Source organism: Eptatretus burgeri, chromosome 7 (assembly GCF_056783735.1).
Source record: "Eptatretus burgeri isolate ZD-2024b chromosome 7, Ebu_testis_v1, whole genome shotgun sequence".
In the NCBI taxonomy this organism is placed as follows: Eukaryota; Metazoa; Chordata; class Myxini; order Myxiniformes; family Myxinidae; genus Eptatretus; species Eptatretus burgeri.
In genome coordinates, this window is record NC_140967.1 from 30,785,708 (window position 1) to 30,802,525 (window position 16,818).

Here is a 16,818-nt window from a genome sequence, read left to right on the forward strand (position 1 = left end):
GGGCAGCATGAGAGGTGGGGGGGGAGGCAGCGTGAGGGGAAAGGACAGGTGATAAAATGTGTCCAAACAGCAACTTTTCTTTTTAACTACCAGGTTCTATACAAAACCGGGTCGGGGCATTGAAAAACCCACACTATCAACATGGCAAATTAAAAACGAAACCGTCAGTCCTTAACAGTCCCCTTAACAGAGGGGGAGGGGTGGAGGAGCAGGGAGGGAGAGGGATAGGTGTGTCAGGGAGAGGGGTGGGAGTGAGAGGGAGAGTGGGGGAGAGAGTGGGGTAGAGAGGGAGGAGAGAGAGGGTGAGTGAGTGTGAGAGGGAGAGGGGGAGGGGGAGGGAGGAGATGGGGAGGATTCTGGCAGATATGACGTCCAGTTTAACGGCACACTCATTGATGAATCACCCTGCCTATGAAACACCAGGATGACAGTTTAGCTGGGTTGGGATTCAAACTGAGTTTGGAGAGATCAAAGCAAGCATGAGTACCTCTCAATTATCTTGCTGTGATGTTAACAAAACGCTTCGTTTTTAAATAAAAAAAAACTTTGTATTTTTCTATGCTGAAGTGACCACAGACCAATTCAGGGCCATTGCAGGTGAGTGGTCCCTGAACATTGTACAATTCGATCAACATACAGTATTCAGTGACAGTGCGAATATTGTAGATCGCTCGCCAAGTGGTTTAAGCACTCCAATGAAACTGTTGATAAGGAATGGCTGGTTTGGCAAGCGATTAGCAATCACCGAACTGTCATATTAAACGCACACCTGGAGGGGCACAAAATATCAAATATGTCGTAATTGAACAAATGAACACTTTTTTGGGGTTTTTTTAGCAGTCGGAACTGCTGCTAAGTTCAATGCTGGAGCTTAAATTTTGTAATTCGGCTTTTTAAAAGAGATTCTCGAGGTTATGGCATGTGTACAAATGAAATTAAACCACAAATGCTGGCATCTCCAGGCATTTATAAGCATTGCAATGTACCCAGCGATTTGTAGGTATGATGATCAGGCATTCGATAATATGAGTGAGGAAAGTTATTAAAAAAAAAAAAAAACTTTATCCCTGAGAAATCGTTGTGGTATGTTCCAAATCAACGCATGGTTGAGCAGGCCGAAAACACATGGCGGCTTCAGAACCCAGCGAGGTAACTCAGGATGCATCTTAAGACCCCATTGAGAGTGAGGTGCCTGAGGAGATGCCTAATAAAGGATACAATTAAATAAGGCTGTTAATTATATTCAAAAGGGGTGTTTTAATTAACGCAAACACCAAATTTTCACTCATGCACTTCCTTGGAGTTCCCTTGGTGTGCATGCAAAGTTTCTGGCTGCTAGGTTTCATGGTTTTAGAGTTACGAAAGAGAGACACCCACACGTACATATATACATATACATATACATATATATATATATATATATATATATATATATATATATATATATATATATATATATATATATACACATATACAGTGGGGAGAACAAGTATTTCATACACTGCCGATTTTGCAGGTTTTCCCACTTACAAAGCACGTAGAGGTCGTGATTTTTAGCTCGCCTGTTCGAAGAACAGAGCTATAGCGATACCCCGGGCATGAGCGTGAAAATGTTAAATTTTTATATTACGGAAAAACTCCTCGACGGATTTCGACGAAACTTGGTGGGGGGGTTAGGTATGGTCCAAGGATCATACCATTAGATTTTGGGCTTGGTCCCCCCCCCCAAGAAAAAAATTGTTGGAGAATTTTTTTTGCATTTCTACATGTTTTAAGTGATTTCCAACCCCCCCCCCAAAAAAAAATTGTTAGAGAAAAAAAATGTTTTTGCAACTTTTTTTTCAACAAAATTTCGATTAATTTTTTTTTGAAATTAAAAACGTTGCATTTCATACATGTTTTAAGTGATTAGGATTTCGACTAAACTTGGTGGGGGGGTTAGGTATGGTCCAAGGATCATGCCATTAGATTTTGGATGCCCTCGCCATCATGCATTAGACATCATGCCCCAGCTCGCCTTTGTCTTTTCCCTCATTGGTCCAGCATGGTTTGAATCCAGGTTTAGCCGGGTCTTTATTCCCCACTGTCCATTCCTTCTAGCCAGTACGTCCTTGGCAGTGCCGCTAGGCTGCATCCGATCCGGTAGTGATCCGGTTCAGACAAGGCGTACCGTGGGCGTGGTTCCCCGGTGGTTAAACTGCGTGGTTAATTAGGTAACCTGATTAACCCATAGGTGGGAGGACCCTAGGTCACGCGATTGAGTTATTGGCGTCCACGGTCGGTTAAGCGACTCACCGCGTCACGGAATTATCCGTGAGCGACATCCTACAATTCCGGGGAGTCTGGTGGGAATCGACGTAGCTTCCCCCACCTAATGGTCTTCTCACCCGACCCCGCCGGCCAGCATCAATATATATATATATATATATATATATATATATATATATATATATATATATATATATATATATATATATATATATATATATATATATATCGAAACATGTGGAGTGTGACGACCACTCCCCCGATTGGACACAGTCCGACACCATTGGATGTAGTATCGTGTATAAAGATGATTTCTGGATCATGTTGTTGAAGGGTAGGCAACACATCTTGCGTAAGATCTCATTAATGTATCAATCTGCCTTCGGGTTGTCATGGATACGGATCAATTTAGTGCTAAAGGTTTCAGCAATACCACCCTACATCATGACACTTCTTCATCCAAAATGGGGATCGGGGGAGTGCTCGTCACACTCCACGTTTCAATTTTCCTGCCGATCACATCACGTGCCTTCTGGTTGAATGGTTTGCATTAGTCTGTTTGGCAGATGGACAGTTCTTTGCAGATTACGCAGTGTTACTATGTGAGACATAATCCATGGTGATGCTCACCATACCTGCCAGGAGGTGCGATTGATGTTTAAACGACGAATGTGATCATCATCTGTTAGATATTTATTGCTATGTCATCCTGATGAGGGAAAATAAGCCCAAAATCTGGATCGGTTGCTTCGTTTGATGTTTAACTGATGCTGACCATGTAGTCTTTGTCCATTTGACAGAGTCACTGGGCTGGCGTCTCCGGATTGGAGGTGATGCTCTGGTGTCAGACTTTATGTCCATTGGAGATCGGGGGAGTGCTCATCACGCCCTACATATTTTGAATATATATATATATATATATATATATATATATATATATATATATATATATATATATATATATATATATATATATATATATATATATATATATATATATATATATATATTGTTACGGTATTCGCGCCCGCCGGCGTGCGACGGCCACGTAACTCGAATCGCGGCACGTCGCCCACCGGACGGACAATCCAGTCGTGACCCTCTCGGACTAACGCCGGGAACCAGTCACGGGTGGACCTTTCGGTCTCACCGCGATCGAGCCAATCAGCCCCCGCGTGGGATAGGGTTGCTCGCAAAATTCGACCTACCTAAGTACCCACGCGGAGGGTAGACCGGGCGATCGCACCTCGCCGCAGGTCGACTTCGGACACGGGCCACTTAAGCGACCCGTTCCGTACTATCAGAATAACCGAGCGGTGTTATCGTCGACCTCGACGGTTCGATTAATTATCGGGCGTATTCAGCCCACTACCAACCCTTTACGTGAAGCAAGATGAGGATTCAAAGAAAGAAATGACGAAGCGAAGCGGGAAACAGTTCAACACAAAGCACATTTATTCGCGGCACACGGGAAGCACACATATACAATTCCACCAAAAGCACACAGAAAAGACACAATGCAATTTACACAAAAAGCAAATATAAAAGCGAAAACACAATGCAGAGCTAATACCGACTACCGAGCACACGGCAACACTTATACAATTCTACTTCACAGACGGCGCCGACAACACATACCCAAAACCAAGGAAAAGAAATACCCTCAAGGATGAGGCGGGCCTGAGGCCGAGACCGGGTCGCGCCTACCCGTCTGGTGATGAGACGCGGAGCGGCGATGGCGCCTCAACTCCGCGGGCCTCGCGGACAGTGTCTGGTAGGGGGTGGGAAAGGGGCCCCCTTGGTCGCACTATCTCAGCGCGGGGGGAAACAGGAGGGGGTTGCTGATGCTCGGGGTATAGAGGATCTTTATTATCCCGCGACAAGCGTCTCCACCTCGGCCAGGTCGCGCTGTCGGCCTCCCTCGGGTGCAGCTTCCTGCACGACGCGAGCACCCCCTCGTCTGGTGTCGCCGCCTTTCCACAGCTCCGTCCCCTCCGTTCCGACTCCAACGCACACGACGAGCAGCTCCACCGCCCGCGAAGTCTTGACTCTCTGTTTCCGACTCTCCTACTCTCCTACTCTCCGCCTCTGGACTCTCTTCTCACTTCTTCTCCTCCTCTGGACTCTCCTGACTCTGCTCTTCTCTTCTGACTGACGAACACGGTCCTTTTATCCGCCCCGTAACTTCGCCCTCTCATCTTTGACCCCCTCCCTTCGACCTTTCACCTCGCTCCCCATTGGCCCGAGAAAAAGTGGGCGTGAAGGCTTTTTGATCCATAAATTTGCATATATCGATCGCTCTGGGGGCGGGGCCAATTCGCCCCTCGCTCACCGATTGGACGGCAAAAAGTGGGCGTGTGTCGTTTTTGATCCGTTTTTGAAGCACAAAATCCGTGATTTTGTACACGCTGTTCGACGCGCGCCCTGCACGAGTCCAACACCGGTACCCACAGCGGGGCAAGAACGGTGGCGATGCTACGGTTGCGAGGTGTGACGGGAAGGTCGTGGCGGTTGTGGTGAAGCGGCGTTGTGGTTGGTGGTTGATGTTGTGATTGTGGTGGTAATCATGGCGGTTGGTCCAAATTAAAGATAGTAAGAGAAAAACGGCTATCCTGAAGAGTCGCAGCACGCATAAATGACATGTATTCCCACTAGACAACGGGTTTGGGCCTAACTACACATGTACTTACCGAGATACCTCACCTAAGGGACCTGAATGGTGGTTTGCAAATTTGGTAACCACAACAATATATATATATATATATATATATATATATATATATATATATATATATATATATATATATATATATATATATATATATATACAAATGAAGAGAGTTAAATGCAAGCAATACGATTGGAAAACGCAGAGGAAAAATACAAAAGGCAAGAAAAATTAAAAAATATGAACTCGATGGTCAATGTTTTCTTTGCCCTGATGAATCCTTGGTTGAACATGGCTCCAAGGACTTAACAATGCCAAGATAAAGCAAGCTTATTACCAAGTCTTTACAAATGTGACCTACAAACAGCTACAGGCCTTTTTTGAGCATTGATTAGTGCCTTCAGTTTTATTCATAAATCTTCTGCACATTAAGGTCATCATTCATTGAATGAGGCCCCAAAACATTTCCAACAAATAAAATATCCTTCTGAAACAATGGCTAGTTGACAACGAGCAGAATAAACAAGCCTAATAAAAAGAAAATAACATATCAACCTGAATGTTCACTTTATAATGTGATGATTATTGCAGAATGCAGATCAAAACATGAAGTGGATGCAGCCATTAATCTAGTTGGCTCATCTGCATTTAGGTTGTGGACGTTAACAAACTCATGATGTCGTTATAGGAGTACGCCATTGTGTGCCGATACCATGGCCAGATTCCTTGCTGATAGATGAAATGGGATGTAAAGGCATATTATGTGGATGTTAAGTGAGATCAAGTAAATGATGTGTGTATATGGACCAGGCACAATGGCCCGAATTGTTCTCTTTCTTTGTCTAAGTATCTTCATGGATCTTAATTGTATTTCCAAGTACGATTTTAATAATCCACAGGAAATGTAATGCAATCCGTTCATTTTGTCCGTGTCTGCCATTCTGGCTGTATGAATGGTCAGCTGTTTGATTGATGATTGATGATGTGGTATTTGATGATTGATGATTTGATTGATGTGGTAAGGACAGATTGATAGCATTCTTTCCACAAATTGACTCATGCAAAGTCAGCTCCTGAGGAGCAAGCTCAGTTTATCAGGTACAGGCTCATTTATTACATCCCATAAATAAAATTTGTCATCCGTCCATCTGTCTGTCTGTCTCTCTGTCTGGCTGTATGTTCACGTTTTTTGCAAAGACCACTGAGCCGCCAACCACCAAATTTGGCACACAGACCAAGTCCGACCCGGAGATTGTCCTAAGGATATTTCCATCCACCACTTCAGTCGTTAAAGACTGGGATGACCCTTAAGACCCCAAAGACCCTTTAGACCCTGAAGAATTGCAAGACCTCAAAGACCCATATGTCCCTTTACAACCTCAAAGACCCTTTAACACCTCCAAGACCCAGAAGTTGCCAAAGACCCTTTCGACCTTTCAAAACCTTTAAGACCCTGAAGACCCAAAAGACCCTTTAGATCCAAAAGACCTTCAAGACCCCAAAGACCCTTTAAGACCCATGAAGGTCTTGAATACCCTGAAGATTCTTAAGACTACAAAAGACACTTAAGACCCTTTAAGACCCTTAAAGAAACCAAAGACCCCAAATTCCCTTTTTACATGTTTGAGAGTTTAGACCCTTTCGACCCCTTCGGCGCTAACTAAAATTGGAACATCCCCTTTTGAGTTCGATCATTTAACACCTTTTAAGCGCACACCTCACAAACATCGATAGTCTTCTTACAAAACAAAGACTATAGGGGAAGGGGTGGGATGAAGTGGGAGGAGGGAAGGGGATGGGAGTCTGGAGGGAGGGGCGGTGGGGTAGGATGAGGGAGGGGAATGGGTGGGAGGAGAGATCTGACGTTGCCTGGCAACGCTGTGTGCCTGTGCTCGACCAACATAATTCATCTATTAAATCAAGCTTGAGCAGTTATGTCGTCCTATCAGATATAATTGTCACTACTTGTTTCCTATATACTAGCAGGGACCCACAGAACAGCCACACAATGTAAAATATGACATAAAGTCGTCAACACCCTCCCCCCCCCCCCCACTCACAAATCGCAAATCCTCAACGTTCGCCTCCAAAACCCAAGTCCTCATTCTCCCCCTCCCATCCCTTAGGCATCAACCTCCCCACACACACTACAAGTCTTCAAACCCCCTTCCCACCCCCCAAACACAACTCCTCAAACCCAGCTCCCCCCAAAACACAATGCCTCAATCCCTCTCCTCCCACCCCTCTCTCACTGAAAGACCTTACCCCACCCTCTGAAAGCCTCAACCGCCCCCTCCTAACCCTGTCCCATATTTGATCAACCCCCTCCCTCCCAACCCCAAATCTGTCCTCACCTTTTCATAAAAGCAAACACGTATTTTCACATCAAAGCAGCAGAATATTTAACACTTTCCCCTCCTGCTCATGCTGTCACCGACATCACAGAAACCTGTCACAGTTGCCTGACCAACTCACAATCCCATGGTATATTCAGAAACCCCATGGCATTGCGACTCTCAAGTGACCATGAGTCGGCTAATTGTGTCAACAAATGACCAAAAAATAATTATCTTCATCCTGATGCACATATACACAATTTATTAAAGTAAATAATGGCAGATGTTTTCTTTCACAATGTCATGAGATTCCTGGAAGTCCTCCGACAAAGACACGGGTTTTATGGTCCCTGTTTGGGTCGTTTAAGAGAAAATAGTTGGAAATAATAGCAAGGACCTACTGAACCTCCACAGTAAAAGCCCTGCTTGAGAGAATGCCACATAGTTATTTGGGTGTTGTATAGACAACAGACTGCTGCCTCGATTGCTGAGGCTTATCTTCACAAGGCCTGTGATGCCTATCAGCTCAAAATCCTTTTAATTGTCGATTTGGTCGTTTTACATTGAAGGGAAAACTTATAGGGAGTGCATTTGCCTTCACATAGCAGTAAGCACCAACATGGTGGCCATATGATTTTTTCTTGTTGAAATTGTTGATGTAGTCAGGTGACCTGTCCAACCAATGGGTGGTGAACGCACGCATACACACATGCACGCACAGTGCCTTTCATAGTATAGATACTACATTTGCTATTTGGCTATACATATGCGCTTTGCATTCAATGAATGATTTGCCTGTAATAAGTCAGCAGATCATCGTTGACTATATTTTTCATTAATTATTATTTGTTGACACTGATGATATAGATTTGTGGTTATTATATAATTTTGAATGCACAAGGGCAGGAATTGGTTATCTATCACCTTATAAACCATGTGGTGGGAACTGGGGGATCCGCCAACGTTTTGCCCAGCCACATGTCTCGATATTACTCCTCAATGATCTGAAGTAAATTACGTGATCATCAGTAACCGTTCAAGCCTAATTACGGGTTGGGATTTGAGTATGGACGTTGTCCACGGGGTAGTTGCTGGACTTGGTATTTGCCCTCAAACCCTGAGGCCAGTGGCCACCATTAACTCCATGGTCCGACGGGTTGTTAAACAACCACGGATGCTGGCAAAAGCAATTACATCGAGCAAGGTCCTTGCATCCACCGCCGCATTACCTACTCGTTGGTACAACGACCTGAGCTCGGGTCCACACTCTCATATCACTGCCAAGCAGATAGGAGGATACTGCAAAAATTATGCAGGGTTGACTTAATTTTCTTCATCTTGACCTAATTTTAAATCATGACCTAATTGTGGACCTTTTAACATTTTCACCATAACTCTACTAAAGTTTGTTCGATCGGAACAAAATTTCCCTCCCGAGATAGCCTAGATGCATTTACTCTTAATTTACATCATACTCCTCCAGGCTAAAAGTCAAGTTATTACACTCCTAGGAGTAGTAAACCACCATTTAGGTTTTTCTCCATTTTTTTTCTGCCAATGTCTAAGGACTTTTGGAATTGAATTTTGCTTCAATAATGGGAATAACAGATGTGCAGGGTTGACATAATGCTTTTTTTACTTGACCTAATTTTTAAGGTCATGACCCAATTATAGTCATTTAAAGATTTATCACAAAACTCCACTAAGGTTTGTCCGATTAAAACGACATTGTCCTCTACAGATAACCGAGAGCAAGTCACATTTACACTTAAATTACGTGATCTAAGGATGTCTAAGGACATCCAATGTCTAAGGACTTTTGGAATTGAATTTTGCTTCAATAATGGGAATAACAGATGTGCAGGGTTGACATAATGCTTTTTTTACTTGACCTAATTTTTAAGGTCATGACCCAATTATAGTCATTTAAAGATTTATCACAAAACTCCACTAAGGTTTGTCCGATTAAAACGACATTGTCCTCTACAGATAACCGAGAGCAAGTCACATTTACACTTAATTTACATCATACCACTCCTCTGAGTTAAAGGTCAAGGTCAAATGGCTGTCTGAAAAAAATAAAATGCGTTTTTTGTCGTCGCTCAATTTGCCATTGTGGAATATCAAAGACTGCTTGACCTTCCAAGATGTTTTTTGCATCGTAATAATGTACCAGCACTGAAGTTGTGCACTTGATATTTGGTGAGTGTCCTTGACCTACTGTTTTGGATTTGATATTATTAACAAAAAAACCCTTTTTGATCAGAGCTTGAATAATTTTCCAACGATTTTCATGATGTTAAGTTTTATAGATAGATTTTAGATGGGGACACAATTTCTTAATTTGCACTCTATCATGAAATGTTGAAGGCCAAGGTCATATCGCGGTCCGACAAAAATGGGATCGCGGTCATGGGATCGGGGGCCAAGGTAAGTCATAGGCAATCACTTTGCGATCACAGATATTTAGTTTTGATCCTTTCTTTGTTCTCCCAGACGTCCGTGCTACTGCCTTCTTGTTCACTATTAAATTTGCTAAATTATATATGGTTGTGTGATCCTCACAATTGCCTTGGCTCCATGCAAATTCAATACCTTGGAGTTGTTCCAGTTATGCCATGTTCGCCTTTTCTTTTCTTCTGCTTTTCACATGTTGATGAGTACAAAGCCGTCCCTTATTTTCATAAATACATTCCCTCATCATGTCAACTTGACACTCGTTTGTGATTAGGTCGACTAGCAAACCCATGAAAAGTAACTTTGAATGTCGCTTTTATGAAAGAAAATGTGCAGCTGTTAATGGCAGACTTGTGCAATCGAGCAAGATGACAAATAAATGCAATCTCCTTAATGACGACACACCAAGTATAAATATTCAGATGAGTCAAATTTAGGAAGAATATAGTCCTGTTCTGGTGCAGTAATTGAAATATCTCACAGGTTAATGCATATATCAAGCCTGGTGTAGGCTTTACGGTTAGGGAGACTGGATTAAGATCTCAGGGGTCTTGAGTTCAAGTCCCTGTCATACCATTGAATTAACACCATGTGGATTGCCTCATCCTTCTGAGGTCAGCAAAATGAGTACCAGCTTACTGGCAATGGGGCATTGCATTAGCAGCACAACTGTGCCCCCAGAAAATGATGCAGCCACAGACTACATACAAACCTATAAGGCTATAATAATAAATTGTGTGCATGTCTCCTCTACTGCTCAAGAACCATGAAACCGAGCAGCCTGAAACTTTACATGCATACAAAGAGAACTCCAATGGAGTGCATGAATGAAAAATGGGTGTTTGGGTCAATTTAAAGACTCCTTTTGAAGATAATTAACAGCATTGTTTAATTATCCTTTATCAAGGCTCATCCTTGGTCACCTTGCTGTCTGTCGCTGGGGTCCTAATTTGCCGTTTTAAAAAGTAATTGGCTTGCTCAACAATGCCTTGACTTGGAACAGGCTACAACAGTTTTTTACAATACAGATTTTTTTTTCACTTTCTTCACTCATATCATCGAATGCCTACATATCGCTGAATGCATTGCATTGCTGATAAACACCTGGAGATGCCAGCGTTCATGGCCTTATTTCATTTCCGCACATGCCATAACCTCCAGAATCTCTCAATCTCAGGTGAATTTCAAAATTTAGACTTATTAATTGACCTCAGCAGCAGTTCCAACTGCTAAAAAAGAAGTGCCCATTTGTCCAATTATGTTGCCCCCCAAATTAGGTGTTTGCTGAAACATTGGTTCATTGGGACACTTTGCTGATTCCATCCCATATTGACACCCTGTTCAGTATCATTGTTCTACCAGGTAAGTGTCCAGGGGCATTTCCCCAATTTTTATTGTTTTTCTAAGTTTCTTCAACCTTTTCATTGGAGTGCTTGCTTGGAGTGCTCTTCAAGCTTCGACATCTACAAGCTTCCATGGCAATACCACGGTGTGGTTTTCTGATGGGATATCTCTGGAGTGACGAAGGCAAAATTGATTTGATGATTCCAATGAGTAACAAATGTTTTTGGTTGTTGCAAAGCAATGAATCGCCACATCATGGCAGAATAATTGAGAGGTATGCACGGTCACTGTAAGCTGTCTAGCCTGGGTTTGAATCCTGACCCAGCTCTTAACTATCATCCCAGTGTTTTACAGGCAGGGTGATTCATCAACATGTGTGCGGTCTTTCGGATGGATGTTAATGGTCTCTGGTTAATAATATGGATGTTAATAATAATGGATGGTCTCTCTCCCCTCCTCTCTCTCTCTCTCCCCTCCTCTCTCTCTCTCTCCCCTCCTCTCTCTCTCTCTCCCCTCCTCTCTCTCTTCCTCACTCCTCTCCCTCCCTCCCTCTTTCTTTATCCCCCTTAATACGGTCAGCGAAACAACAGGTTGTATTTGCTGCTAAATAAATAAAATGCACATTTCATCATGACTTCATGCTTATTTTTTCCAATCGTAATCATAATCCGGCTTATAACATTCATGTCAAACAAAGAATAACATTCAAAACAACTAAGAATAATATTCAAAACAACTAAGAATAACATTCAAAACAACTGAGAATAACATTCATGTCAAACAAATCTCACACCCTCATGATGTCTCTCTGAAAGGACATTTCGAATCCCCCCCCCCCGCCCCCAATCTACTTTCTCAACAATCCTCTGGAAGAAGTCCTTTCTTTCAAGCTTCTGGGTCTCACTATCTGCCCTGATCTTTCTTGGGAAATCTACATTTCCAACCTGGCCGCCAAAGCCAGTCGCCGGCTGGAATCCTCTGTCGTGCGAAGTCCTTCCTCGGCCCACCTGAGCTCCTGACCACTTACAAAGCTTTCATCTGCAGCCTGATGAGGTACTGCTGTCCCCTCCGGACTGGTGCTCCTGCCTCCCACTTTTCTTGGCTTCATGCTGTGGAAACCAAGGCATTTAGGATAATTGGCATCTCCCACGGGGAGGCTGAGTCTTTGGGCCTCTCACTCTTTCACCGCAGGCAGGTTGGTGGTCTTTCTGTCTTCTACCGTCTCCTCTCCGGTCGTGCCCCCCCTGCTCTGTCTGAGATATGTCTCCCCCCCCTGCTCTGTCTGAGATATGTCTCTCCCCCCCCCCCCCCATATTTCCGCAAGGTGCTCAAGGTGTGTCAGCAACCCCCTTCTGGTATTACTACCAAAATCACGAATCACTGCTCACCTTTACTCATTCATTCCTCTTTTTTCCCCGCCTTTGGAATAAACTCCCACACTCTCTTCAATCCCATTCTTCCCTCCAGGTCTTCAAAACAGCTGTTCACCACCATCTCTTTTCTTCCCCCATCCAAAACCTCGACCTTTTCTACCCCCGTTAATCCACCCCATACCCACCTCCTTCAAATTCCCTGCTTCCCTTTCTGAAAGTCCCTGTCGTGTAAGGACCTGAAAGTCCCTGTAGTGTCCATCTTGTATTCCCCAATGTACCCCGCCCCATCCCTCTCCCTTCCACAGATCTCCTCTTGTCTCTGTTCCCCACTGTTTTATCCTCCCCACTCCAGCCCCTCTTATCTCATGCCCCCCTTGCTGTGTGTTGTCTGTGAGCTCTCATACGAGCCTCGACAATGAATACAAAAAATTAAAGAACATGGTTTATAATTAATTTTTTACAAAAGTATGCCCATCAACTACATCAGAAGTCCAATACAGTATCTATTCAAAATATAATAATAACAAGTTGGAGATGAAGGAATAATTTTATGAAGATACTAATTTTTTTTCTTGATCTCTGTTGAACTTATTTTCCTGCATAATGTGTGTCTTATGAATGCAGGAACACATGCTGAAGTGAAGCCACACTCAGGCAGAGTTCCTGATGGAACGCATTCCATCATGCTCCAGCTCTCTGACTCTGGACAGCCCCCAAGGCTCTCTGTGGACATTCTCAACGTGACTGCATGTGAATGTGACATCACAGGGTTATGTGCACAACATGCAGCCATGCTCCGCAGCACTCCAGGCCTGGGTCTCAGCTGGGCTGCTCTCATTGCCATCATTGTCTCAGTGCTATTGTTTGGATGTGAGTCACAACTCAGGAAGAGCAGCTGCTCATTTTATTACCTTGTAATCATTGTTATAATTCACAGACGAGTGTGTTTGTGTATGTGCTTGTTTGTCGCGGTACTCCTACTACCGTTCGGGGCCGATTACATCCAGACTTGCTACATAAGATCAGCATGACCCCAATTTGTGTAGAGGGGTGTTTTTATATTTTCCAGTGGCCTTGACAGGAGGAGGTGGGTGGGACGCAAGTTCTCTGTAAACATGTGTCTTGTAGCGCTGCTCCAGGTTCCCATCGTGTGCTGCCTTTTTGGCTGCTGGTTGCATCATTGGTTAGGGGCGCAGCTATGGTGCTGATGCAGTGTCCCTATTACCAGTACACTGGTTCTCATTTCACCGACCTCAGAAGGATAACAGGCTGAGTCAACCCCCTGGGGCTCGAACTCAGGACCCTAGAATCCCAAGCCACCAGCCTAACTGCTAAGCCAACACCAGGCCACTGCTCCAGGTGGGAGAGGGTAGTGTACATCCCCAACCTTCACATTGCAGTATTCCAGTCCCCATCTTTTACAGTGCATTGAGGTGTTGTTAATCATAAGCAGTGTGTATTTTTTTTTCTTTTCGGGACTGATTGATGCAGCTGTCAGTTGCCTATGCACCGCCTAAATAAAGGTATGTTAGAAGAACGTGCTGCTGCTTGGAACAAAATCGCCTGTACGGTAGGTACTCTGCTGGTAATGACAATAGGGGGGTAAAACACAAGAATGAAACGTTATTCACAGACTGACTACTGAGATTTCTCCTGTGTACTCAAACCCAGGACCTTTGTGATACCAGTCTGAAAATGCACCAAGACTTCGTCTGTCATAAAGCTTCTGCCACACCTTAGCGATGCGCATAGGCCACACAAAGCTTCCTCCTCTTTAGTTCTGAAATTGTTGTCTTTGCTTTACTTGCCCATTTAGTCAACTCCAGGTCACCCTCAACATGTGCCATTCTCTTCTCGTCAATGAAATCTGAGGCCATTGTACTCCAGTAAATCTCCATCAAATCTTTTGTCTACCTCTGTTTTTTCAGGTGCTTCTCTCGGTTACCAGTTTGTAATTCTTCTTGCGACATGTCGAGCACAATTCCATTTCACTTTTGCAGAATTGTACCTAAGTTTCATCAGCTCCTCTTTGACTCAGGCTTAAAGGGTGTGTAGAATTGCACCATCCTCCTTATTATTATTATGGAGTTATTGATGAAAAGCTGCATACTTGAATTTGAGACATTAACTATACAATTGCATAAATGCATCAAAATGTAATCATTTCTTTTTTTTGCCTTGCAGCAAAGAAGTGCAAAGTTTCAGGTTGATATGACTGCATTTTCAAATTGGATGTATGTGCAAGCTGTGCTGTTTGGATAGGATATTGAGATGTTCTGATAGGTGTGGATATTGTTAAGTGTGAATATGTCATCATCTAATATATGTATATATATGTATATATATTTCTTTCTTTTTTTTAAGAAGAAGAAGGCGCTTCCAATGAAAAGTAAAAACGAGATCGACTCCGCTAATTTGAGCAAAAAAGCGAGAGCAGACCCGGTCTCAGGGCAACATTTCGCCCGCTTCACAGCCAGCTTCATCGGGTCCAATAGATCATGGGCCTTTTATTTTGCAAAAGCAAAAACAAACGTCAAATCACATCATTGATGGGGTGCTCTGCTCTCTTTTTTTTTGTTTTTATTTACATGTGACTTGGTGTTGTATGTGTGTGGGTGAGCACGTGTGTGCGCTTGTTGTTTTTGTGTTTGTGTTTCCGGGGCACGAACATGGCTGGTTGCGTGTCTGGGATGGGCATGATGAGGTGTTCGTTGTGTGGGTGTTGAGGTTCTCGTTGAGTTTTGTGCACATGTGGATGTGGTGTTTGGGATTGGGTGTTTGTTGCTCACCTTATCCAGCCATTCTCACCATCCAATTTTCGCCATTTGCATGAGAGGTGTGTATTGTGTGGGTACGTCCACCGTCTCCCCAGCAAGGCCACCCTCCCGGCTCTTCACGTGCCACGCTTCCAAAATCAACCTGTGTCGTTTGTTAGATGTAATGTCCAGGACACCGGTCCCATCAAAGTCAAATTTATGGCCAGATTGCAGCCAATGACATGCTATGGCCGACTGGGTCACCTTTACAAGCCTAATTGCTCTGTCATGTTCATCTAGAGTCTAGACATTGTTTCAAATTCCTTCCAGTTTCACTAATGTAGAATTGGTGACACTCTTTTCATGGTGAATGGTAAACCACTCCAGATTTATCACCAGTTGGAATTTGGTTCTTTAGTTTTGAGATGACATTACCAATGGTGTGTAGATGCTTGAAGGCAACGCCAAACTGTGCACCACGTACTATCCTGCCAATCCTTTCTGAAAGGCCCGGGTAGTATGGCAGCACACAGTACCCAAGTGTGTCTGGCTCCTTCCGTTCTGCCCGTTTTGGTTCTTCTAAGGTGGGGAGTATCCCCTTGTTGTACCCATTTTTGAGCAGGACTCCTCTAACTAATCTGATTTTTTTAATTGCCTCGGCATTGGAAGATGACAGCGTCCATGCCCGAGCTGCTAAGGATCGTGCTACACTGCGTTTGTGGGAGATTGGGTTGCAGGAGTTAAAATCCAGTAATCTGTGGTGTGGGTTGGTTTCCTGTAAACCAAAGTCTTGAGGGAGCCGTCAAGCTTACGGTGAACCTTCACATCCAAAAATGCCAATTTGCTTTCTTTTTGAAAATCCATTGTGAAGTTAATGCTGGGGAATACCTGGACAAGTTGTCCCAATAGGTGGTCTACCATGTTTGTCTGCACAATGACGAAGGTGTCATCTACATATCTGTTTTAGTACCATGGCAGCCAAGTCTCATGAGACTCAAATATCCTTTGTTCGAGTTCCTCCATCATCAAATCAGCGAGAACAGCAGAGACCGGTGAACCCAAAGCTGTGCCAAATATTTGTCCGTGGTGTGCACCATCATAGATGAAGGTCGTGCTGTTCAGACACATCTCCAGCAAGCTCACAATATCTTCAGGTGTTAGTTTGCTGCTTTGACAAGCTTTTTTTATTGATTTAATTTTTTTGTTTTTTTTGACTTCCCGAAAGAAAAAGAAGATCCTGTCAGCCAAAGCACACCATTGACTGCAATCTGGCCATTAATTTGACTTTTATGGGACCCGTGTCCTGGACACTACATCTAACAAACTACACAGGTTGATTTTGGAAGCGTGGCAGGTGAAGAGCCGGGAGGGTGACCTAACGGGGGAGACTGTGGACGTACCCACACAATACACACCTCTCATGCAAATGGCGAAAACTGGATGGTGCAAATGGCTGGATAAGGTGAGCAACAAACACCCAATCCCAAACACCACATCCACATGTTCACAAAACCCAACAAGAACCTCAATACCCACACAACCAACACTTCATCATGCCCAACCCATACATGAAATCAGCTGTGTTCGTGCCCCGGAAACACAAACACAAAAACAAG

At 43.7% G+C, this 16,818-nt stretch overlaps 1 protein-coding gene across 3 annotated transcripts in view; it reads left to right on the top strand.

The window, feature by feature from the left end:
- Positions 1 to 16,818, top strand: part of LOC147022951 (cadherin-15-like) — a 171,363-nt gene that overhangs the window by 120,148 nt on the left and 34,397 nt on the right. For all 3 annotated transcript variants that reach the window (XM_085887912.1, XM_085887913.1, XM_085887911.1), the window contains one exon: positions 13,071 to 13,316. In XM_085887912.1, the coding sequence (XP_085744038.1) occupies positions 13,071 to 13,316 (246 nt within the window). The remainder of the gene's footprint in view (positions 1 to 13,070; positions 13,317 to 16,818) is intronic.